The sequence below is a fragment of the Eleutherodactylus coqui genome, chromosome 6 (genome assembly GCF_035609145.1).
Source record: "Eleutherodactylus coqui strain aEleCoq1 chromosome 6, aEleCoq1.hap1, whole genome shotgun sequence".
In the NCBI taxonomy this organism is placed as follows: domain Eukaryota; kingdom Metazoa; phylum Chordata; class Amphibia; order Anura; family Eleutherodactylidae; genus Eleutherodactylus; species Eleutherodactylus coqui.
Genome location: NC_089842.1, coordinates 104,201,699 through 104,228,535, shown reverse-complemented (window position 1 = coordinate 104,228,535; position 26,837 = coordinate 104,201,699). Strand labels below are relative to the sequence as shown.

At 44.7% G+C, this 26,837-nt stretch overlaps 1 protein-coding gene across 5 annotated transcripts in view; it reads right to left on the bottom strand.

Moving 5' to 3' along the window:
- KCNAB2 (potassium voltage-gated channel subfamily A regulatory beta subunit 2) overlaps positions 1–26,837 on the bottom strand; it is a 198,788-nt gene that overhangs the window by 134,752 nt on the left and 37,199 nt on the right. For all 5 annotated transcript variants that reach the window (XM_066607305.1, XM_066607304.1, XM_066607307.1 and 2 more), the window contains exon 2: positions 6,366–6,491. In XM_066607305.1, coding sequence (XP_066463402.1) covers positions 6,366–6,442 — 77 coding nt within the window. In that variant the 5' untranslated portion in view covers positions 6,443–6,491. The remainder of the gene's footprint in view (positions 1–6,365; positions 6,492–26,837) is intronic.

The following is a 26,837-nucleotide window of genomic DNA, read 5'->3' as shown; positions in this document are numbered from 1 at the left end:
ACATATCCAGGAGGCCTAAGGAATGACCCCATAAAAGACGCTGCCTGCGGAGTATATAGTTCCTGTAAAACTAGAAGCAGGCCTCACACAACTAGACCATCAGTTAGTTTCTGTTACATTGTACAAAATAAATGCTTTTCTATCTGGAAACAGTTGGCCAGGTTCTGTTGCTGGATCTTGTCACCACCGTGTGGTTCCTAAAAACAGGATTGCTCACCACTAATGAAGCTAGTCAGAGCTGTTACCCTGTTTCCCTGAAAATAAGACATAGCATGATTTTCCAGAATTTTTGAGGACGCAAAATGATTTTTCAGGCTTTTTGAGGATGCTTGAAATATAAGCCCTACTCCAAAATTAAGCCCTGCTAACAGTTAATTAAAAAAAGTCAGGCAGCTATACATGTAAAATAGTTAAACCTTTTTGAACAAAAAATAATATAAGACACTGTCTTATTTTCAAGGAAACACGGTATATAGCTTTCAGTCAAGTGAGCAGCCTATTTCTATGGTGGCAGCCAGACTTTGGACAATTAGAGTTGCTGTGGGCACTCAGGTGCCACAGTCCCATCACTTCAACACCCAACATAGCATTTGCATCTGGTACTTCAGCCCAGCCTACACTATTTCAAGACTCTAAGTTACCATACGGTAATGCCCGTCACACTGATTGCAGGGATATGTCTGCTGTGTGGATCTGTGCAGTAGTTTTGGAGAAACTTGCATTTTATTAGTAGCAGACACAGAACTAGTCCTACATATTCATGAGCTGCAGCTAGCCACACCCACCCCGCCCTCCAGCCAATGATTGGTAGATCTCTCTCTATGCCTAGTAATAAGCAGAGAGCAGTCAATCAGTAGCTGGCTGGAGCTAGCCTGCAGCTCATGAATATCCAGGACTACTTTAAGCAATCGTCTATGTAAATGCTACTACTGATAAAAGGCAAGTTTCTTAACCCCTTCATGACCCGGCCCCCTTTTTTTTTTCCATTTTTGTTTTATCCTCCCACCTTTAAAAAAATCGTAACTCCTTTATTTATCCATCGACGTCGCTGTTTGAGGGCTTGTTTTTTGCGGGACGAGTTGTAGTTTTCAATGCTGCTATTTAAAGTACCATATAATGTACTGAAAAACCTAAAAAAAATTCTAAGGGAAGTAAAATGAAAAAAAAAACGACATTCCACCATCTTTCAGTGCGTCTTGTTTCTACGACGCACAAACTGCAACAAAAATGACATAACTTTATTCTACGGGTCAGTCTGATTACTACGATACCAAACTTGTATAGGTTTTTTTTACTATACTACTCTTTTTTTTCATAGACATTTAATTTTTTAAAATTATTTTCTGTCATCTTGTGCGCGCAATAAATTTTTCCGTCGACGTAGTTGAGCGAGGGCTCATTTTTTGCTGGATGTCCTGAAGTTTCCGTTAGTACTAATTTAGAATACATACGACTTTTTGATCACTTTTTATTGCGTTTTTTCTGGGAGATAGGGTGACTGAAAAAGTGCATTTGTGGCGGGTTTTTTTTTCCGGACGACGTTCACCGTGCAGGGTAAATAATGTGCTACTTTGATAGAGCGGACTTTTACGGACGCGGTGATACCAGATATGTATTTTTATTTTATTATTTAGATTTTTTAATTATAGATATGGCAAAAGGGGGTGAGTTAAACTTTTATAACTTTTTTTTTTTTTACAACTAAAAAAAACTTTATTGATCTTTTTTTACCACCTTCACATTTAAGCCCCCCTGGGGGACTACTATATGCGATACTTTGGTCGCTCCTGCAGTATGACGTAATGCTACAGCATTATGTCATACTGCAATTTCACAGGTAGCCTATCAAGCCACCCCATGGGGATGGGTTGATAGGCAGTCTCTCAAGGCAGCCCTGGGGCCTTTCAGAAGGCCCCCGGCTGCCATGACACCTGCATGGCTCCCCCGATCTCACCGCGGGGGGGGGGCCGTGCGGGACCCCTGAACATCGTTCGGGGGATTTAAATACTACTGCACAGATCCACACAGCAGACATATCACTGTAATTTGTTGGAGGGCAGCACAAGGTAGTGCCAGTCACACTGTCTCTTTAAGGAAAGACAGATCTACAGTACCAGTCCCAGCCGCACAAAAAAAACGTGTTGCTGAGTCAGTAATCCAGTGAAGGAGCAGCTGACTGAGGGTGCCAGGAGTAGGACCCTCACTGGTTACTGGTGGCTTATCCTAAGAGAAAAACAATATTTAATTATTGTAAAAATTATATGTTTTGCAACTTTCTAATAAACCTTGTTCTTTAGCTCTACACTGTTTTTAGGATCTATGCTTGCTGTCAGTGAAAGGGAACATTCTTGGCTACTTCCCAGGTGGAAAACCTGTACAGACCCAATATTTCTAACAGCTGGAGCCGGTCACACTTATCTAGAGCAAACAATCCTCTGAGCTAAATACAGTAGCAGCACAAATCTTTCTCCTGTCCTTATAGTTTGCTGCAATGCATAAGCACAGGTAACATGTATCAGTCTGTAGTCCGGACTGTAGTTCACCAGGGATTGGCTAGACTGGATAAAAAGGTCCATTTACGCGCAACAGTTATCGATAAAAATTTGCTCAATGTTCCCATCTTTCACTCTTCGGCTGAACGATGATTTTTAGGTGAGCATAAAATCCATCATTAAGCCGGACAGTCCTCATGCTGTGTTTGCTGTCCATGGTGCTGTATTCTCCACGGGAGCTGCCAATTACATTGTATTCAACAGAAGCCCATGGCAGAACAAAGGAACTGAATGCAAAGAACTGACCACCTGCTGTTCTCTGCATACAGCTCTGGAGGCTCATTTACATGCAAATGAAGGGGATAAGCTGCTACTGGACATTAATGTCCATTAGCAGTTTATGCAAAACAATCGCTCAAAATCGTTTGAATGATTATCTGTGAGTGTAAATGGGCCTTAACTATAGAAAACTGATACAATCAGCCGGAATTCTCTGGCTGTACTGTCATGTCCTAACTTCTAAGTTTGTTATTGGGGACAGTTGCTATGTACTGCCCCCACAGCTGATTCATTAGTGAGTCAGGTGACCACACTGCTCAGATTTGAAGAGTGTCTGATTGGTTAGCCTCTCTTTAAATACTCTTGGCTTCTGCAGTGTGGTGCTGGTGATAGCAAGCAATGTGCATTTGAATCCACTTTTTCTTGTATGCCATGTAGTTTCTTTCTCCTAGTCTAGTCTTATTTTCCCGTGAGTATTGTTTGTTCCTGTGGTTGTTTGTAGTCCAGTACTTACTGCTTAGTCTTGCAGTTTGTTTGCTTGCTTGCTTATTCCCAGTTTACAGTTCAAATTTGTTTAGTTTTTTTGTCTCTGGGATCCTAAGTGTCCTCTCATTTGTTTGCTGGGGCCGGGGTGTTTCAGATAGGGTTGCTATTAGGGATATCGGAGGATTGCTCTGAGACGGTGGTCTCTGGTGTTAGAGTTAGTACAGTGGTAGAGTAGAGAGAGCGAACATTAGGGTTAGGTTTTATTTCTGCTTCCAACAACATCTTCATCCAGTTATCATCACCATTCTGTTCCTGTCATCTATTGGGGAGTCCCAAGTCTTACATTGTGTTTCCTGTTTGTGTTGACACGTGCTTCATATATTTCTAAGTGCGACTGTCTGGTTGTAACACTGACTCTCTTGTAATTCAAACATCATTAGTACCCAGGAAAGACAAAAAAGTCTGCCATTTAGTGTTCAGCCGCCATTGTTACACAAATGCTCAGCTGTAAAAAATATCTGGCCGTAATCAAGAATGCTCCCATTCACTGAAAGCAAGCAGATACCTGGACGAAGCCGATTACTCAAATAAAGTATATTAAAAAGATGAAGAACTTCTGTAATTAATTTATTTTATTTTTTCAACTCCTGTCACTAGTTCCTGGTATACAACTAATATTTTTGCTGTTATCCTCCTACTGTTTCTTGAATAAAGCTCCTATGCAAACCTGTGCGTCTCCATGGTTACAAAGTACAAACAAACTTATGCAGTCTGATCCCGAAATCTTACGTTAAGGCGCTTTTACATTGGGCAATGTCTGTGAATGAGCATTTAATAGAACACTCATTCACTTGATCATTATGGCACATAGTTAGGTCACCGATCAGCCGATGAACAAACCCATTGATTCCATGATTCATACAGCCAGAAAAACCATTGCTTGTGGCAGCACATCTCCCCATGTGAATGGAGATGTGCTGCTTACCGAAATGGAAGTGCATAGGATACGAACAATCATGTGAACGATCATTTGTCTTCCTATGTAGTCTGAATTGGGCCTTGTAAAAGGCCAGGTAAAACTATCGCTGATCTCAAAAGATTAGTGCTGATCAAACACCTATAATGGCTAGAGATGAGCGAGCACGCTGGGATACAGCAGTTACTCGAGCGAGCATCCCTCTTCTCGAGTAACTGCTTACTGGTCCGAGCGTGCTCGGGGGAGAAAGGGGGGTTGGGGGGGTGAGAGAGATCTCTCGGACCAGTAACCAGTTACTTAAGAAGAGTGATGCTCGCTCGAGTAACTGCTGTATCTGAGTATGCTCGCTCATCTCTAATAATGGCCCTTGCTTCTTCTATTTGTCTCCTTTTCTACTGCCTGTATATTAGCAAGAAACATTGGCAGGAACGGACTGCAGTGTTTGTAACTATGGAAACACAAAGATCTGCATAGGAGCTGTATTACCTAATCAGAAGGATCTTGTTTGCAAAGTCGCTTCACTTTTTATTTTAGGTCCATTGTAGCAATAAAGTATATTTGCTGCAAAATTATACATATTGGGACCAAGAAAAAGGTCTTCATTTTTTTATTATTTATTTTTTGCTGTAGTCAAAGGAGAATAGGGAGTGAGCAACGTGGCTGGAAATTTACAGGAGCCAATGCACCAAGGTTCTTGCTATTAGCTCCTCCGCTTTTGGGTTGCTTTTCTACAGACGTCTATTAAAGAGCCATATTGGCACTTGTAGTGGTCCGGCTCATGGATACTGGCTACAATACTGGAACAATAAATAGACTATATACATTCATGGTTGCACTCATTTTCATTGGAGTCTGTATAATTCGAGTGTTCCATTAAGGTTTTGGATTGAGGAGAGTGGATGTCACAGCATCCAACATTGCATTTACAATGAGACACAGAGGTAACAAAAAAAACTTGTGTTACGGTAGATTTACACATAGCAGAAAGGCTGCAGAAATTGCACAGCGTTCAATTACGCAGCCTTTTTGCATCTAAAGCAGTTAAAATCTGCACCATCGATGTGGATTTGAATGGAAATCAGCTGCACTTTGGCAGCCAATTCCAGAAGATCCCGCACTCCCTCTCACCTCCCAAGTCTTCACGCTCTGGGTGCCTCCTTCACTGTGCACCCGGTGGCCTGTAATGTGCGCAGCGCCTCTGGTCACTTAGGCATCACCTGACTAGTGGCGCTGAGCTCACTAGGGACAGTCGGGTGTCCGGTAAAGTAAGTGCCCATAGTGCAAAAACTTTGGAGGTGAGAGGGAGCATGGTATCTTCTAAAACCAGCTGTGATGGTGCACAGAAGGTGCAGAATTTGGACTTTGGCGGAAATGCTTTGGATTTTGCAACGGAATTTTCGCCTTTGGAAAAGCTGCAGCATTTCCACTAGGTGTAAACATACCCTAAGGGATTCTAACTTATTATATAAGGGTTTAGCCAATCTATATCTGTATGCTCTGCTTTGGACCAAGGTCTATGAGCCAGAGGGGCCACCACATAACACTACAGTTTACCTGTAGCACCTGCCGCAAGTAAAATGCTCAATCAAGCAACAGCAACTTCACCAGGCAAAATCAGCTGTTTGCTCAGGGGCTCCCATTTAAAGGAGTGTGTCAGTTCTCCTTACAGGTCTGTTTTAGTAAATACTTGCAGTCGCTACAAAATAACAATCCTGGAGGATGTTTTCTTAGAACTCTGCATTTTGCTGTTCTTTTCCTGGATATATATAAATAACTTGACAACTGTGTCTTTAACTTCCCATTTGGTGTCTCCGATAGGTCAGTACTGGTAGGATTGTATCACACGGTGCGGGAAAAAGGGAATGGTAACACTCAGTTGTCAAGTTTTTATACGTTTCCAGGAGGAATAATAGAGGTACAGCACAATGTGCAGTTCTAAGACTCTCCAAAAACTTTCAGCCAATACAAGCATTTACCAAAAATGATTAGCCTGCAGAATCATGGCATGACAGGATAATTTGCAAATACAGATATTAATACTACAGCGATATAAATAGTTTATTAAATCTCTATAAACTAGGAGAAATCATAAATAATGAAGTATTCCAATAATAAACTGTAGTAAGACTTACCTGTAAATCATTCCTGGAGAGCCAGTCTGTCGCAACGATAGTCTAGCTGGGGAGTCTGTGGTGGATTCCGGATACATGGAGCCAGCTTCGAGGGCTGTGCTCAACTCGCTGGTCGCCTTCTAAAAACTAACACACAGAACACAGGCGTGTAAGAGCAGAAACTGAGAAAAACAGCACAAAGTAGAAGTGTCTGCTAATACCAGGTAACATGGTGATTAAGGCACCAGAGGCACATAGTGTACACGTTATTGCTGCCTGGTCTATGTGCAAAAAACAGCAACCGTCTCCGATAGGTGTCATGCACAGGGATTATGGGACTAATACACAACTCCTCCTGTAAAGGGAATGTGCCATCGCAAAAAAAACCCTATTACATAAATCACATTTTTGTGTTAAACATATTTTCTAATTTTTGATGCTTCTTCCTTTCTTAAATTTTAGGTCACACTCTGTAATAAAAAAAAATAATAATTATCCTAAAATCCAAATTTTTTTACACTGAGCTTAATAATAGGCAGATACTTCCTGATCTCTGTAGATAAGAAACTGCAGAAATCATCTCACCAACATCACAGGCAGGATTACACCGACAGGTAACACCTATATGTAGATAACACAGGATCCACCATTCACTATAGGTGTTATACTGTGACTATCCACCCGGATTTGCTGCCAAATGACCTCTGCGCAGGTCACAGAGCAGGTCTAGAACAGTCTCCCATACCAGTCAATGGGTCCCTTCTGTCTATTTAGTGGCGCCTGTAAAGTATAAGTATGGCCGCCTCCATAGATGGATATACACCAGGATAAAACAATTTTACAATCAGGAAATAAAAAACAGATTAGACAAATGTAATCTGTTTCTCTGATTTTAACCCCTTAAGGACCAAGAGCGGTAAATATACGGTGCTTGGTCCTGGGCTTTAATTTCCGCCGATAGTATAGATGCAGCACGGGATTAAAGGCTCTGCAATCAAGCAGAAGCAGGTTGACCAGAAGGAGAAGAATGAAGCAGCTCAATAAGAACTATGTACTAAAAAGTGAAAGTGGAAGTGTTTCTGCCACTATGTGACCCGACAATCACGTGACCACCGGGATCCCATGTTCGTGACTATTATCACTAGAAGGAGAGGTTTCCCTGTAATTGGGGCTCCTATGGATGGCCCAGAAACAGTGGAAAAGTGTGATATAAGCAAAACAAAAAAAAAGTCAATATGAATGAGCCCAGAGGTCTTATATGACGTTATGGGGGACATAGATGGTAAAAAGATTGCTACAAAAATAACTTAAAAAATTACAGAAAATAAAAAAGATATACATTAAAAAAAAGAAAATGATTCATCGCCGATGCCAACCAAAACCGTCGCCGTATGTGTCCTGTAATCCAAAACTATACATACCATATATCAAAACGTCCAAAAACAAAAGAACCCATTCCAATACAAATTAAAAAGAGTATATTTACGCTAAAATAAACAACCTAAATTTAAAAAAAATTAATTTTTTAGCTTTCAGCCCCCAATAAATTAAAAAAAACAGAAAAAAAGTCAGTCAAAAAAAAGATATAAAAAAATAGCCCTGTGTGTCAAGGAAAAAAAAAAGCAAAGTTAATTTTGGCAGCTGAAGGAAAAAAAATAGGGCAGTAAAACCACCACATGGGTAAAATCCCTAAAAAGTGTCTGGTCCTTTAAGGTACAAAACACCCTGGTCCTTAAGGGGTTAGTTAATACATACATTTTTGGTGATATAGTCCCTTTACGGTGTAGAGCTACACTTTGTCTATGTTATGCTGAATTGTTCTCAGTTGCGCCAACAGGGAGAACAGGTATAAGACATTTCACTTGGTAAAACCCAATCATTTACTTGTTGGGTAGGCATCGGAGATTGTATTATCGTAGACATAAGAAGGATTTTAGGCTGGGCTCCCACAGGGCGGAATCCCGACGGAAATCTTGGGGTTTGGCCGCAGCAAAAAAGGTGAGATTTCTGCCAGGATTGCGCTGCTTCAAAATCTGTGGCACTTAGCCGCGGGTTCTGGAGTGGCATGGTCACACGCTTTTCTGTTGCGGCCGGCGCTCTCAGAGGAAAGCACGACCGCAACGGGGGAAAAAAAATTTGACATGCTGCGGCCGGGGAATCCGCGCTGCAAAGCCAGCTTCTGCCAGCTTTCCTGCAACGGATTGGCCGTCTCGTGTGGATGAGATTTTTAACAAATCTCATCCACATGGCTGGCTAATCCCAGGATTAGCGGCCGCAGGTGAATTTGAAGCAGTGAAATTCCCGACGGAATTTCCGCGACAAATCCGCCCTGTGTGAACCCAGCCTTATAGCCACAAGTTAATTACTCATCACTGGAGAGATGCTAATGTACTTGTGTATCAACAGTCAATATGATTGTACGCATGGAAATGGTTATGCACCCCAAAAAATGGGGACCATTAAGAACTAAGAGCAGCTCTGGGGCTCGTGGTTGGACATTCCTGCTCTTGTTCTACTTTCACACACTCATAAAGGTAGACAGGCTCGGTACGTACAACGAAGCCATGGTTTTGCTGTATTCTACCCATTCATTACATAGTAACATAGTATGTTAGGCTGAATGAAGACAATGTCCATCTAGTTCAGCCTATTTCAATCCCCTAGTTGATCCAGAGGAAGGCAAAAACCCCAAAAGGCAGAAGCCAATTAGCCCTTTCAGGGAAACAATTCCTTCCCGACTCCCTAATGGCAATAAGACTAATTCCTGGATCAACCTCTGATAGTTCCTACCTGTCTGTAAGACCCGGATCAACAACCCGCTGGTCACCTAATGTCTATATGCTGTAATATCCTTCCGCTCCAGAGAGACGTCTAGTCCCTTCTTAAACTCCTCTATGAATTTTGCCATCACCATGTCCTCAGGCAGAGAGTTCCAGTCTCACTGCTCTTACAGTAAAGAACCCCCTTCTGTGTTGGTGATGAACTTGTATTAATATAGTAGTATCCTTTTATAGAATTTATTGCAACCTGATACTATAACAGCTGTGACAATGACTGCTATGATGCTTTGTTCACATGCTCAATAATTAAGGGATTGACTTTGGGGAGGGGGGATGTTTTAAATATGTAAGAAATGCAAAAAATTATATTAAAAAAATATAAATATACATAAAAATATGAAGCTATGATAGGTGCCGAGATATCACAGGACAGGAAAGAGAATGGGAAAACTACATCTGCACAATATGAAATGTGCTAACACAAATAGAGGGAAGTCCATAGACTGTAAATGACAACTCACAAATACCCTAAATGATTCTGTATGTATATCCATAATCCAGCACACACAGGGGCCCGATTTGGTTACATTACTTTTATGTGTTTCAAATAGTTTGTGAACATAAATGACCTTAAAAAGGGACATATTCTTCTTTCTATAATCATAATGGCCTCCTAAACTGAAAAGTAGAGATGGGAACGTTCACCAATTGGCAATTTTCACTTATTTCTAATTACAGAAGAGCAGTGCCATAATATAGGACACTGAAAGCTAGAATATGAATTTGTATTTTAGCCTCCATTGTTTAAAATGTCTACCATACAACACTGAAATAGGAATTAACTTGATTAGGGGATCATGGAATTTTGCAGCGATTAGCAAGAATTGCATTCTCTCTCTCTGTCCACTAGAGGGAGGCAGAGTAAAGTGGAAGCACCACTGCAGCAAAAGCTTTCTGCTAACAGAGGATGCAGCTGATGAGCATTGGCACAAATTCTGTGCAACAGGCGCATCCACAGAAAAACCAAGATCGGCACAACTTATAGTTCAATGCAGCCACCATGTAGTCCTGGCCTTTAGACTCTCTTCACATCCCAAAGGCACCTGACAGAACCCACTGGCTTATAATACGATTTCTAGGGGTTCTGTGTTGGACTGCAGGAATAATGTTCATGTTGCACTACTTTTAATGTCAACTCTAATGGAAAGGCTAACTAAGGCTGTAAATGGAAGCAACCACAGCCACGATGCCTGATGAAACATGTGCCTGGATAATGAAGAGGCAGCTGATCAGTGCAGTGGGAGGTAGGAGTTGGGTTTCACACACTGGTGGCAACAAAAAAATCTTTTTTTTTCCCTTTTATGTAAATAGTAGGTGCTACTTTTAATAAAGCTGACTAACTCGCAGCTGCTGAATCTTCAGTCCATTTAATAGGTGCCATCTCTAATAGAGAATATATGTTACAATGTAACAGTCTGTCCAAAGGCGGTGTTCAAATAATGCTGTTTTATGTATTTTCCAAATATCACACCAAAATTGGAACATGTGAACTAAGCCTCGGGGTGGGCAGTGACCGGGACATGCCCTTTAATACATTTAGTTATTACTTGACTATGCAGATAAAGATGGCAGCATTGCGGGTTATGGGATAATGTAGGATTCCCCGTTCAGTAGTCCACTGGCTTCATTGGTACTAGACCCGTACAGTCAGCAAACTGACTGACAGAATGACATCTTACAAGAGGTTTTAAATAAACAAAGTGCTACTTGCAGTCAGTGTGCCGCCTGACATGGAGAGCTCGCCTGGGATCCTCCTGCCAGCCATGTACGCAGAATTATTGATGATCCCGACTTATGACGGTAAACATACCCAGCAGGATCCCAACAAGCTGTGCTTACAATTTGATTGAGAATGGGAAAAATAAACAACTTAAGTACATTTCCTGCAATATCATTGACTTTTCCGTGTCGCATGCACACATTCCCCTTGCTCTGTACAGCTTACCATCCAGTTTTCTGCCACCGGGGAACGGAGTCTCTAAAAAGGGTATGTCCATGAGATTTTCTACCAGAACTAAAACATTACATTCTGGGAAGCGGCCACTGGAGTCCTCTGCAGGTCCAATTTACAAGAAACTTAAAGGGATTCTGCCACCAGGAATCAGGTGCAGCATAAATCCAAGACTGCTACGATTGTTACCTCTATGTATGTTTAATTCGAAAATGCTGCGGCATTTCAGAATAAATACACTTTAAGGCCGCTTTCACACGAGCTACAAAATTGCACGATTTTCCAGCGATGCGACAGCACTACAAAATGCATGTTTGTGAAACCCATACTTTTCAATGGGTTCCTTCACATTAGCGATGTTTTTACTGATACTATGTTGCGAGAAAAAAAAATTGCGGCATGCTCCATGTTTCTGCTCCATGCTATTCTTTCTCTCCCATGTTTCCCTATGGAGCCTCCTTGTTTATCGCACCACAAGAACTTGCTACTCTTTTTTGTCATACTAGTAACAGACACTACTTGTGGGTGTTTTTACATACTACTATTTATTTTTTTGAACAATAATTGCTTGATTGTTTACATTTGAGCAATAATTGTTCAGTGTGAACGCAGCCAATGATTGAACAATGAATGAGAATTTGTTGCTTATCGTTCATTTCATGCAAGCATTAAAATCATCGTTGACTCCTTTGCTAATCATTTGGTTTAAATACTGATTGTTCAGTCGTTTTCATTCACTGGTACAGTGAATTTAAATGAATGATTTACGAGAGGGTGATTTATCTGCTTGTACAAAACAGGCTGCACGAGCGACCTCTGTCAGTGCTCGCTCAGCGCAAAAGCACCGTAAGGCCCAATGCACACAGGAATCCGCCTCCGGATTCCGCAGTAAATACTGCCCATAACATGGAATATCGCTTTCCCATCCCAAATCAATTGCGATTTTCTGCTTGCAGAGGGAAAATCGCAGCATGTCCTATTCCAACGCGGATTCCGCGGGGACAGCTTCCGTTGAAGCTTTCCAATCTGCAGCCCGTCTGAAGTTTCAGGAATCTGCGTCATCGCCTAGCAAGGGTGCGGCATAATCTGTACTGTGCATGTGCCAGCCGACCTGGCTGGAACATCGGCAATACAGATCTGGACAGGAACACAGGGGTCCCTGGCCACGCACAGGGTCCGATTCCGCATGCAGAATCCGACCTGGCAGTGTGTTTTCGGAGGATATATATATTTGCTAAAATTTGCTTAAAAGAAGTAAAAGAACACAAAAGTACCAAACTAACAGAGTGGCAACTTTCTAAATACAAATTGTTTTGGAATACAATGACTATTGGGATTTATACAAACCGAACACTAGAAATAATGTTATAATAGGCATAAACAAATCAGATCAAAATACGGTTAGGCCTTATTGCTTCTTAATTGCTCATGTGCTTTTACTTCACATTTCTGACACCTTTTAAATCTGAATTCCATACTTTTTCTTCCCATCTACTTGCTGTATTGTTCAGCTAATTCAATATGGAATATTCTCTGTTTTAAAGAGGACGTGTCATGTCCTCATGCCAGGGAGGCAGCTGCATAGCTCTGCAGCCACGGCCCACTGACGCCAAGGAGGTCTCTTTCCCCTCCACTCCTCCCTGTTCCCCTGTATGGGCTCCTCTTACTTTCGGTGAATGTGCCAGTTGGGCGGTCCCCACTGCTCATTGTCATCAAGTCTGACATCACCCATTGAGCGTGAGCAGTGGGGACCGCCTAACGGACACATTCACAGCTGTGGGGACTGAAACTAAGGGGGAATGGGAGGGAGTAGAGGGGAAAGAGAGACATCATTAGAGTCAGGGGGCCATACAGCTCAGCCCCCTTGACATGAGGCCATCATGGCAGGCCTTTTTTAAAGGGGTTTTCCAATATACAATTTTTTTGTGAAGATGGATCTGGTTTATTTTGTGAAGATGCTAGGATATCAGGATTTCTGGACGATCAGAAACCACAATTTGTATGTAGAAGAAGGGCCTGGGGGGATGTGGAGGGGGAAGCAGAAAATGCCAAGCAATTTTGTCTTTTGTATTATCAAAATTACATATTTGTTTAAAACTAATATATTTATTGTAATATATACATAACACACACACACACATCTATCTTAAATTTATAATCAGTTTAGTACATATACAGTAAATCTTTGGAACAATATAGCATGATTAGACACTTGCAAAAAGTCTTCATAAACTGTACGACATAAAGCAAAACTTACAAGCTGTGTGTGTGTGTATGTATATACACATACATACACCCTGTTTCCCTGAAAATAAGACCTTCCCCCCCCCCCAAAAAAAAAAAGCCCTAGCATGATTTTTCAGGAATCTTGAGGATGCAACATGATTTGTCAGGGTTCTTGAGGATGCTTAAAATATAAGCCCTACTCCAAAAATAAGCCCAAGTTACACTTAACAAAAAAGTCAACTAAAATAGTGTCCAGACAGCTATACATATAAAAAAAAGTTAAATATTTTGGAGCAAAAATTAATATGAGACCCTGTCTTATTTTTGGGGAAACAGGGTAGTATATCATACATGCTATAACCTATATATACTATGTAATATGACTATATAATGTAGCGCCATTAGGGAAAAATAAAGACCCCCTGCAGAACACATTTTGCATTCTGTTGAAATAGACCTTTTTTTCTAATCTTGATGAAAAAAATAAAATTCAAAAATCGGGATGTAACATGCTGCCTATCCTGCTGCCACTCACTTCTATTTTACAAAAAAGCAAGAAAGAAAAAGCACAGGCCAGAAAAACGGAATCTGCATGATTTTTATGTCCTGTTCAACAAAAAATTTGCTCAGCAGCAACAATAAGAAGCTTTCAACATGATGCAAGAAGCGGTGTGAAGCGACACCAAGAGGAATACAATCTACTTATTGTGCAATCGATGGAATTAAAGTAATAAAATTACTGCGGCTACAGCTTCTAAAGCTCCCAGGACCGATACAACAGCCTCCAGTCCTTGTACTGTAGAATATAGTATAACACATAGTATATAGCCCTTATTGCTAAAGTCCTGCAGTGAGGAGATGTGACGAAGGAGCAGAGGATTTTCTTGTTACTTACCAGATTCCCTGCGCTGTTGTATCCGAGGAGGCCTGTGCCGTTCTCAGCCGTGAAGGTGACTACACGGATCTGATATGTGTCCTTCGCCATGGGAAGAGTGTAAATTTCAGCAGCTTTTTTTTTTTCTTTTCCAGCCAATGGCCAGAAAAAACTATCTTGTTGAATTCTGGAGCACAACGGCCGCTTGCAGCGTGCCATTTAATCCGTAAGTGTTTTATAATGTAATCTGAACCCACAATCCTAGTTTAGCTTTGTCCTCAAACAACACAACAAAAGCTGTAGCTATAAAAAGGGAAAGGGGTCATTTTCTCGCTAATTACAAAGTGTTGATTTCCACAGACATTGTTCGCTAATTTGTTGTACGAGATACTTGTCATAGCCAAGAAGGAAGGAGATGCCCGTGGTAATAGGGTGAGAAGTTTATCACACATATACAGGGATGATGTTGCCTACACAGACTGGAGACAACTACTCAAATGTTATACACAAGAAGGTCAATAGACACATGGCAAAGTCAGATATGAATCCCTGGATGGTAATGCCAACAGCCCGAGCCATTGTAAGGAACGGAGACGATCTGTAGGAGTCGGACCATAATTAGGAGCCAATCACACAAAACCCCCCCACAAAATAATTAATATAGATCATAACTAGAGATGAGCGAACGTACTCGTCCGAGCTTGATATTCGTGCGAATATTAGGGTGTTCTGGTTACTTTCACTTTCCTCTCTGAGACGTTAGCGCGCTTTTCTGGCCAATTGAAAGACAGGGAAGGCATTACAACTTCCCCCTGTGACGTTCAAGCCCTATACCACCCCCCTGCAGTGAGTGGCTGGGGCGATCAGATGTCACCCGAGTATAAAAGTCGGCCCCTCCCGCGGCTCGGCTCAGATGCCGTGTGAGTTAGTGAGGGAAAGTGCTGTTCTATCGGAGTTGCTGTAGGGAGAGTGTTTGTAGTGAGTGTAGGCTTCAAGAACCCCAACGGTCCTTCTTAGGGCCACATCTACGTGTGTGCAGGCTGCTGTTAGCAGTGGAAAAATTTTTTTTTTTTCCTCAAAAATCGGCAGTGCAGAGCATTGCACCCGGTATTAGGGACAGAAGTGGTGCTTAGGCAGGGAGAGTGTTAGGAGTGAGTGTAGCCTTCAAGAACCTCAACGGTCCTTTCTAGGGCCAAATTTAAGCGTGTGCAGTACTGTGCTGGCTGCTGTTAGCAGTGTTGCATTTTTTTTTTTTTCAAAAAATCGTCTGTGCAGAGCATTGCACCCTCCATTGATACTACAGGGACAGAATTGTGTAGGCAGGGCCACAACACAGTTATTGTTCATTGAATATCCGCAGTGGGGCCCTCCCTTTGCAAATTTGCGAAAAAATTATATTTGGCCTGCCTGTGTCAGTCCTAAGGTCTCCGTGTACGTGTGTGCTGCGTGGAGAACGTACAAAAATCAAACGCAACCAGCTACGGTTTACTGCAGGCTTGCGCCATTGTCTTTCCTGACTGGCAAATACCTGCTCTGCCAGAGTTAATAACTCTGCTACACTAAAGTTGTGTGACACTTTTTCAGGGGCCACACCACAGTTATTAAACGTATTGTTCATTGAATATCCGCAGTGGGGCCCTCCCTTTGCAAAAAAGCGAATTAATTATATTTGGCCTGCCTGTGTCAGTCCTAAGGTCTCTGTGTACGTGTGTGCTGCGTGGAGAACGTACAAAAATCAAACGCAACCAGCTACGGTTTACTGCAGGCTTGCGCCATTGTCTTTCCTGACTGGCAAATACCTGCTCTGCCAGAGTTAATAACTCTGCTACACTAAAGTTGTGTGACACTTTTTCAGGGCCACACCACAGTTATTAAACGTATTGTTCATTGAATATCCGCAGTGGGGCCCTCCCTTTGCAAAAAAGCGAATTAATTATATTTGGCCTGCCTGTGTCAGTCCTAAGGTCTCCGTGTACGTGTGTGCTGCGTGGAGAACGTAAAAAAATCAGACGCAACCAGCTACGGTTGAGTGCAGCTTTGCGCCAATTTCTTTCCTGCCTGGGAAATCAAATCACTGGTAATACACCATGCTGAGGGGTAGGGGTAGGCCTAGAGGATGTGGACGCGGCCGAGGACGCGGAGGGCCAAGTGAGGGTGTGGGCACAGGCCGAGCCAGTGCGGTGGCCAGGGGTAGAGGCAGGGCCAGACCGAATAATCCACCAACTGTTTCCCAAAGCGCCCCCTCGCGCCATGCCACCCTGCACAGGTCAAGGTGCTCTACGGTGTGGCAGTTTTTCACAGAGACGCCTGACGACCGACGAACAGTGGTGTGCAACCTTTGTCGCGCCAAGATCAGCTGGGGAGGCACCACCAACAGCATGCGCAGGCATATGATGGCCAAGCACCCCACAAGGTGGGACGATGCCCGTTCACCGCCTCCAGTTTGCACCACTGCCTCTCCCCCTGTGCCCCAACCTGCCACTGAGATCCAACCCCCCTCTGAGGACACAGGCACTACCGTCTCCTGGCCTGCACCCACACCATCACCTCCGCTGTCCTCGGCCCCATCCAGCAATGTCTCTCAGCGTAGCGTCCAGACGTCGCTAGTGCCACAGTTTGAGCGCAAGCGCAAGTACGACGCCACGCACCCGCACGCTCAAGCGTTAAACGTGCACATTGCTAAATTGATCAGCCTACAGATGCTGCCGTATAGGCTTGTGGAAACGGAGGCTTTCAAAAGCATGATGGCGGCGGCTGCCCCGCGCTACTCGGTTCCCAGTCGCCACTACTTTTCCCGATGTGCCGTCCCAGCCCTGCACGACCACATCTCCCGCAACATTGTACGCGCCCTCACCAACGCGGTTACTGCCAAGGTCCACTTAACAACGGACACGTGGACAAGCACAGGCGGGCAGGGCCACTATATCTCCCTGACGGCACATTGGGTGAATTTAGTGGAGGCTGGGACAGAGTCAGAGCCTGGGACCGCTCACGTCCTACCCACCCCCAGAATTGCGGGCCCCAGCTCGGTGGTGGTATCTGCGACGGTGTATGCTTCCTCCACTAAAGCACCTTCCTCCTCCTCCTCCTCCAACGCAACCTCTGTCTCGCAATCAAGATGTGTCAGCAGCACGTCGCCAGCAGTCGGTGTCACGCGGCGTGGCAGCACAGCGGTGGGCAAGCGTCAGCAGGCCGTGCTGAAACTACTCAGCTTAGGAGAGAAGAGGCACACGGCCCACGAACTGCTGCAGGGTCTGACAGAGCAGACCGACCACTGGCTTGCGCCGCTGAGCCTCCAACCGGGCATGGTCGTGTGTGACAACGGCCGTAAGCTGGTGGCGGCTCTGCAGCCCGGCAGCCTCACGCACGTGCCATGCCTGGCCCAAGTCTTTAATTTGGTGGTTCAGCGCTTTCTGAAAAGCTACCCCCACTTGTCAGACCTGCTCGGAAAGGTGCGCCAGCTCTGCGCACATTTCCGCAAATCCCACACGCACGCTGCCACTCTGCGGACACTGCAACATAGGTTTAATCTGCCAGTGCACCGACTGCTGTGCGACGTGCCCACACAGTGGAACTCTACGCTCCACATGTTGGCCAGACTCTATGAGCAGCGTAGAGCTATAGTGGAATACCAACTCCAACTTGCGCGGCGCAGTGGGAGTCAGCCTCCTCAATTATTTACAGAAGAGTGGCCCTGGTTGGTAGCCATCTGCCAGGTCTTTGGAAAATTTGAGGAGTCTACCCAGGTGGTGAGCGGCGATGCTGCAATCATTAGCGTCACCATTCCTCTGCTATGCATCTTGAGAAGTTCCCTGCAAAGCATAAAGGCAGACGCTTTGCGTTCGGAAACAGAGCCGGGGGAAGACAGTATGTCGCTGGATAGTCAGAGCACCCGCCTGTCTATATCTCAGCGCGTTGAGGAGGAGGAGCATGAGGAGGATGAGGAGGAGGGGGAAGAGACAGCTTGGCCCACTGCTGAGGGTACAGATGCTGCTGGGCTGTCATCCTTTCAGCGTGTATGGCCTGAGGAGGAGGAAGAGGAGGAGGAGGAGGATCCTGAAAGTGATCTTCCTAGTGAAGACAGCCATGTGTTGCGTACAGGTACCCTGGCACACATGGCTGACTTCATGTTAGGATGCCTTTCTCGTGACCCTCGCGTTACACGCATTCTGGCCACTACGGATTACTGGGTGTACACACTGCTCGACCCACGGTATAAGGAGAGCCATTGCACTCTCATTCCCGAAGAGGAAAGGGGTTCGAGAATGATGCTATACCACAGGGCGCTGGTGGACAAACTGATGGTAAACTTCCCATCCGACAGCGCTAGTGGCAGAAGGCGCAGTACCGAGGGCAAGGTAGCAGGGGAGGCGCAGAGATCAGGCAGCATGTACAGCGCAGGCAGGGGAATATTATCCAAGGCCTTTGCCAGCTTTATGGCTCCCCAGCAAGACTGTGTCACCGCTCCCCAGTCAAGGCTGAGTCGGCGGGAGCACTGTAAAAGGATGGTGAGGGAGTACGTAGCCGATCGCACGACCGTCCTCCGTGACGCCTCTGCCCCCTACAACTACTGGGTGTCGAAGCTGGACACGTGGCCTGAACTAGCGCTGTATGCCCTGGAGGTGCTTGCTTGTCCTGCGGCTAGCGTCTTGTCAGAGAGTGTGTTTAGTGTGGCTGGGGGAATCATCACGGATAAGTGTACCCGCCTGTCAACCGACAGTGCCGACAGGCTTACACTCATCAAGATGAACAAAGCCTGGATTTCCCCAGACTTCTGTTCTCCACCAGCGGACAGCAGCGATACGTAAGCAATACGTAGGCTGCACCCGCGGATGGAAGCTACGTTCTCTCTCACCATCCAAAACGGGGACATTTCTGCTTCATCAATCTGTGTCTAATATTCCTCCTCCTCCTCCTGCTCCTCCTCCTGAAACCTCACGTAATCACGCTGAACGGGCAATTTTTCTTAGGGCCACAAGGCTCACTCATATAATTTTTCTAAACAATTTTTATATGTTTCAATGCTCTTAAAAGCGTTGAAACTTTAACTTGAACCAATTTTTCGTTAAACTGGGCTGCCTCCAGGCCTAGTTACCTCTTAAGCCACATTAACCAAAGCGATTAATGGGTTTCACCTGCCCTCTTGGCTGGCCATGGCCAATTTTTTTGATGTACATTAGTACTGTTGATACAGCAATTTTTGTGGGCCCTCGCCTACAGTGTAATCAAATGAATTTTTAGCCCACCTGCATTACAGCTGACGTTACATCCGCTGTGTTGGGCAATGCAATGGGATATTTTTGTGTATCGCCGGTGGGTTCCAGGGAGCCACCCATGCTGTAGGTGCACACGGAGTTTAACCTACATGTGTCCACTTGTAAAGAACCCCAGTCTGACTGGGGCATGCAGTGTGGGCCGAAGCCCACCTGTATTAAGCACGACATTACTACCTCAGCTGTGTTGGGCAATGCAATGGGATATTTCTATGTACCGCCGGTGGCTTCCTGGCACCCACCCATGCTGTGGGTCCACAGGGAATTATAAATGCATCTGTTTCCACTTGTAAAGAACCCCAGTCTGACTGGGGCATGCAGTGTGGGCCGAAGCCCACCTGCATTAAACATGACATTACTACCTCAGCTGTGATGGGCACTGCAATGGGATATTTCTGTGTACCGCCGGTGGGTTCCAGGGAGCCACCCATGCTGTCGGTCCACAGGGACTTCACAATAGGGAGTTGTACCTGCCTGTGTCTATGAATTAAAAACTGCGGTCTGACTGGGGCATGCAGACACCTTGACAGAATGAATAGTGTGTGGCACATAGGTTCCCCATTGCTATGCCCACGTGTGCAGCTCCTGATGGCGGTGGCACAGGATTCTATTTCTCATTGCTTCTGTACAGCATTGTGGGCTATCGCCCCGTCCCTTTTAAAGAGGGTCGCTGCCTAGCCGTGCCAACCCTCTGCAGTGTGTGCCTGCGGTTCCTCCTCATGGCAGACGCACTGCTAAATAGACATGAGTGTGGCGTGGCATGAGGGCAGCTGAAGGCTGCGCAGGGACACTTTGGTGTGCGCTGTGGGGGGGAGGGGGGGCGGTTGGGCAGCATGTAAGCCAGGAGAAGTGTCAGCGGAGTGTCATGCAGGCAGTGATTGTGCTTTGTTGGAGGTAGTGTGGTGCTTAGCTAAGGTATGCCATGCTAATGAGGGCTTTTCAGAAGTAAAAGTTTTTGGGAGGGGGGGGGGCCCACTCTTGCCGCTATTGTGGCTTAATAGTGGGACCTGTGAACTTGAGATGCAGCCCAACATGTAGTCCCTCGCCTGCCCTGTCCATTGCTGTGTCGTTCTCATCACTTTCTTGAATTGCCCAGATTTTCACACATGAAAACCTTAGCGAGCATCGGCGAAATACAAAAATGCTCGGGTCGCCCATTGACTTCAATGGGGTTCGTTACTCGAAACGCACCCTCGAGCATCGCGATAATTTCGTCCCGAGTAACGAGCACCCGAGCATTTTGGTGCTCGCTCATCTCTAATCATAACATAAAAAAGACATCTATGAATATACTCAACTTCAGTCTTCAAGTAGAGTACCTCCAACAGGTTATGTTTTCAGGATTTCCTTGGTATTTTTAATATATTTTAACATATTTATTATTGACCTTGTAGAGTGATTGTACAGTAAGGCCTCCTTCCCACGGACGGATTTCCGCCGCGTAATACGAGGCAAAAACCCGCCCCGTTTCCCGCAGCTATTAGGTTCTATTGAACCTAATAGCTTAATGCTCACGGTGCGGAATTCCATCGCGTAATTCCGCACCGTGAAATCACCCGACCTCACCAGCGAGATGCTCTATTTGTCGTGGGTGTACGCGCGGACAGCTTCCATTGCAGTCAAAGCACAGTGGAAGATAGCGTGAAACCGCTGACGCGGCCGGCGCGTCATGTGACACTGTGGGCGTGTCATATGACGCCGCGGCACATCACGAGCTCTATTGCGCATCGAAGCGTTACGCGGGATGGAAGACGCCGGATCCGGAGGTAAGTATTGGGGTCTCTGGGGGGCGCCGTGACGGGCTACGCCGTGGAACGGCTGTGGGAAGCAGGCCTAAAGTAGCAATATTTGCAGATGATACAAAACTATGTGAAGTAATTAACTCGAGAGGACAGAATCCGGTTACAAATGGATCTGTTTAGATTAATGCAGAGATCTCTCCCATCATCTATTTGTACCCAGGGAGGTGACTGTAACAAGAGGGCGCCCTCTACGTCTAGAGGAAGGAAGGTTTCTACACCAATGTAGAAGATGTTTTTTTTACTGATGTCTGAAAGACTAAGGCTGGTTTCACATCTACCCTATGATGGAACCTGCGATTTGAGGTTCTACCGCAGATCCGGCACGAAATACCGGATAAGAGGCATTGTACGCATGCAGCACTTTTTCTTCCGTCTAAAATTAGGGCAGCTGGGTGGAAACTGAGCAGACCTCATTGTGGTCAAAGGGGTCCATTCAGCGCTGTTTGGTTTCGTCCTGTGATAAAAGCTAACTTCTAACTTGTCAATTATACTGCACGGTGATTTTTTTCCATCCTGTCCCAGAAAACAACACAAATGTGTGTTTGTATATATGTATATATACACACATACATACACACTAAGTAAACATGACGGTCTATAAAAAGTGCATGTTAGAGAGGCAGAGTCTCTCAGAAACTAAGACGTTTAGAGGTTCACCAATCTGTGAAAAACTGCAAGTAAAAATTGTGGAACAATTTCAGAAAAATGTTCCTCAACGTAAAATTGTGAAGGCTTTGAACATTCACCATCTACAGTACATAATATCACAGGATTCAGAGAAATTCATGTGCACAAGGGACAAGGCTGACGGTCAATATTGGATGTTTGAGATCTACAGGCCCTCTGTAGTGAAAAGCACTGCATGGGCTCAGGAATACTTCCAGAAATCCTCAGGAACACAGTTCGCCATGCAATCCATAAATGCATGTTAAAATTGCATCATACAAAGAAGAGGCCATATATCAATGTAATGCAGAAATGCCAATGTCTTCTCTGGGCTAAAACGTATTTAAAATGGGCAGAGGCAAAATGGAAAACTGTTCTGTGGTCAGATAAATCACAACTGGAAATTCTTTTTGGAAACAAGTGGACACCGTGTCCTGCGGACTTAAGAGGAGAGGGACCCTCCAGATTGTTATCAGCGCACTGTTCAACAGCCTGCATCTCTGATGGTGTGGGGTTGCATTACTGCCTATGGCACAGGCAGCTGATACATCTTGTAAGAAACTCAATATATGCTGAGCAGTATATAGAGGTTTTAGAACACCATATGCTCCCATCCAGACAACATCTCTTTCAGGGAAGGCCTTGCATATTCCAGCAAGACAATTGTAACCACATACTGCATCCATCAGTACAGCATGGCTTTGCAGTAGAAGAGTTTGTCCAGACCTTTCACCAATGGATAACCTTTGGCACATTATGAAATCCAGTAAAGACGACTCAGGAGTGTTGAGCCGCTAGAATCCTACATCAGACAAGAATGGGACAACATTCCTCTCCTAGAACTCTAGCAGTTGGTCTCCTCACTTCCCAGAGGTTTACAGACTGTTGTAAACAGAAGAGGGGATGCTACACAACGGTAGACATGGCCCTGCCAAACTTTTGTCAGATGTGTTGCTGCCATAACTTTCTAAAGGAGTTCATTTTTTAAAAAGAAATGGAAAAACGCCTGACTTTGGCTTTCTGATTTGTGTATGTGTCCTATTGGGAATAGTATATGGTTAGAGGACATTTCAAAATCATTGCATTCTTTCTTTTCTTTACATTTCCTAAAGATTGTCTATGGCTATGTCAAACTTATTTCAAAATGGAACGCTGCTGCTAAAACAGTCTGATTACAACGGCCAACCTGAAATCCTCCTTTACATAGCTTCACTTATGTACACTATCCTACCAAAAGTAATTGGACACCTGAGCAAGAATCAAAAGTTGTATTTACTTACATATGTTAATACTTAGTGGAGCTCCTTTGCCCAGATGACATCATACACTCTATGCGGCATACTGTCTACTAACATCTGATGCACTCCATCCGGTATTTCCCTTCACTCATCCTGCAAACACCTGGTGTGTTCTCCCAAAAAAGATGAATGCTGGTCACATTTCCTGACCAGACTTCCCAGTTCATCCCGTTCAATATGGGACTCTGTGCAAGCTAGTCAAATTGTGGAATATCAATATCCTTAAACTAATGTAAAACAGACTGGAAATGGTTAGCAATACTTCCAACAAGGCAATGTGCCTTTTCACAAATCCAGAGTATTGCCCCATTGTTGGCAGCACGTTATTGTCTAGAACATCAAGGTACGCCTCCGTGTTCATGGTTGTTGCCGCTACAACCAACAGACCGAGACCATACTGTTACTTTCCAAATACAAAAACAAGCCGCTCACCTGAATGCAGCAGGGCAATCCTTCCACCAGTCTGTTGAAAGCATGTGTGCAGCCTTGGCTGGCTGCAAGTCCGAGCAGCGGAGAATATACTTCAAGAAAAAGGAGAATTTGACGGCTTCTTCACACAACTTCTTTCTTTATTGAAAATTCATATTTAGAACACGAGACACATAGATAGAAACACCTTATCCGCAGCGACGCGTTTGGGCAGCAAATTCTGCCTTTGTCAAAGCTGACTAAACAAGAAAATACAATGGTTTTAAAAGAATAAAACCAGCTGAACGTCTTTGGTTCTTCATGCTGACCAGTCATGTCACTCCCCTCCACTTCCACATGGTACCACACCTCCTTTACCGAAGCATCTATTGGCAATACTCTGCAACGTGCCATGTTCTTACAAACATATAAAAAACGTTATTCCCCACAGTTGATACAATATAAAATAAGGCATTGTTGGTGTCCCAATACTTTTAGTAGGATAGTGTACACTAGAGATGAGCGAGTATACTCGCTAAGGCACATTACTCGAGCGAGTAGTGCCTTAGCCAAGTATCTCCCCGCTCGTCTCTAAAGATTCGGGGGCCAGCGCGGGTGACAGGTGAGTTGCGGCAGGGAGAGAGGGAGAGAGAGATCTCCTCTCCGTTCCTCCCTGCTCTCCCCTGCCGGCCCCTGTATCTTTAGAGATGAACGGGCAGGTACTCAACTAAGGCACTACTCGCTCGAGTAATGTGCCTTAGAGAGTATACTCGCTCATCTCTAGTGTACACCTTTCACGCAAAGTCACATGGAGTCTAGTCTTTCCTAGTTCAGCACACTTAGGAATATACTGTAGACTGCATGTAGAGTTTTTAGAACTGTGGGGTGAAGACATAGAAGACTCCCTCCAGGAATCGGTCTACCGTATACACAGATACGTGTCAATGACTTTAATGGGGAGAAGAAGAAAAAAATTGCAGTTTTTGTGGTAACAAATCACAAATGGCTATAGGAGCAGATTAGGTATTTAAAGATTTCCTAGAACATCTTTAAAATAATAGGTCTACCAGTGCACTACTTTCCATCTCTATGTATCTACCAGATGCCCAATTCCTATCTACAGAATATATATCCCTCGTGATGCTTTATCTACCACTTGGCAGCCAATATAGCACTATCATTTTTCAATCTCTTACCGCTTTCAATAGACCATATGCTTAATGTTTGACCTCAATAAATTAGGAGGTTAATCTGAAATGTAGCCCTACTGGCCACTAAGTACACCACAACCAACATCCCCTTACAGCAGCTGTTGTCAGGATCCGCATTAAGTAACAAAGCTGTTGTGTGGGGGCTAATATCCATGTAATAGCTATTAGCCAAACAGGGGGGGGGGGGGGTTTGACAACAACTGTCTCCTTGTTTAGTGTAATGCGGCTATGGTCTAATGACACATGCGAATAAAATGCTGACTAGTGTGAAGTGTAGCCAAAAAGTACTTACATTACACCTGACACATGCTCACCCAACTTTCCCAGAGTCCTGAACTGCAGCTGTGCAACTATTCAGATCTGCTTTTCAGAGTTTCCTAGTTCAGCACCAACGTATAGCTAAAATGTACAATATATTATATATGATAGCTGAGTCACTTCATAAATATGTAACAATATGGCCTAATGCACATAGGCGTATTTACATTGCAGAATCCAGGGCAGGCGTCCGACTCCGGATTCCGCAGCAAATACTATCCATAGCACGCTAATAAAAAAATCGCTTTTCCATGTCCACAAGCGGAAATCAATTGCGATTTTCCGCTTGTGGATGGAAAATCGCAACATGCTCTATTTGAGCGCAGATTCCATGTGGACAGCTTCTATTGAAGTCAATGGAAGCCGTCCGATCCGTGGCCCGCCCGCAGCTGTCACTGCAGACGGGCCGCGAAATCAGAGTCATCGCCTAGCGATGGCACAATCTGTACTGCGTATGTGCCTAGCTCGGTGTGCTGGCCAGCATATACGCAGCACAGGTCTGGAAAGATAACCAGCGGTCTCTGGCCGGGCACCAGGTCGGATTCAGCTGCGAGATCCCCCATGGTGAATCCAACCCGGCCGTGTACATTTTGCTTATCTTGTACTGATGATCATTTGTTACATCCTGTGTTCTTCGGCAGAACTCAATTCACAATTCTGCTGGTTGCTAATGGAAACAATCAAAATCTTGCCATCTGACAGAGTTGGTGGTTTTACACCTGCACTCGGGGTTCCACTTTTCTCCTCCGTTCAGGAAGCAGGAAAAGGGAATCCCTGGGGCCGGACGTAGGTTCCAACAAATATGTGAAACCGGCCGGCCGCAGTCTTCCAGACATAAGAGGATTGTACAGTTTGTGGTGTAAGATGACACTTCCTAAAAAGCAAAACCCCACAAACAAGGAATGCTGAAAGATTTCAGTTGTCAAGCCTGCAGACTAGTGAGTGCAGCTCTGGAGTACAATATAAGCTGTTACTCAGGATCAGTACACGATAAGTAAGGCCGAGTTCTCATCTGCACACAATCCTCCGTTCAGAGATTAAGTCGCAGATCTGGCACAAAATACCCGAAGAAATAGCGCTGCATGCAGCGCTTTTTCTTCCAGTAAAATGCCAGGCAGCTGAGTGGAAACCAGACGGACACCATTATAGTCAATGGGGTCCTTCCGAACTATTTGGTTTCATCATAAGACAGATCTGTTCGGCCCGGGAATTCCCCTTTACTGCTCCCTGGACAGAGCAGGAAAACAGAACCACCGAATGCAGATGTGAAAGCAGCCTAATGTAATATACTGTGTTTGCCTGATAATAGGCCCTACCTTGATGTCATTCAATGAATGGCTGCAATTAGTTAATCGAGTGCCAGCTCTCATTGGCTAACGTGGCGCTTGATTAACCAATCAGAGCATTAGCTTGCTGGAGGTGGGGATATTGACTTCACCAACAGAATAGTGAGTGCAGTTCAGGAGTACAATACAGGGGGTATTAGTGTATCTTGTCGCCACCGGAACTAAGGGGTGACGACAATAAACACTCCCACAAACGCCTCTCCGCTTGATTGCCTGCCCACGGTAATGGGTAGCCATAATCTCCCCAGGCTGCTGCAGTGAACTTTCTCCCCCGCGCTCG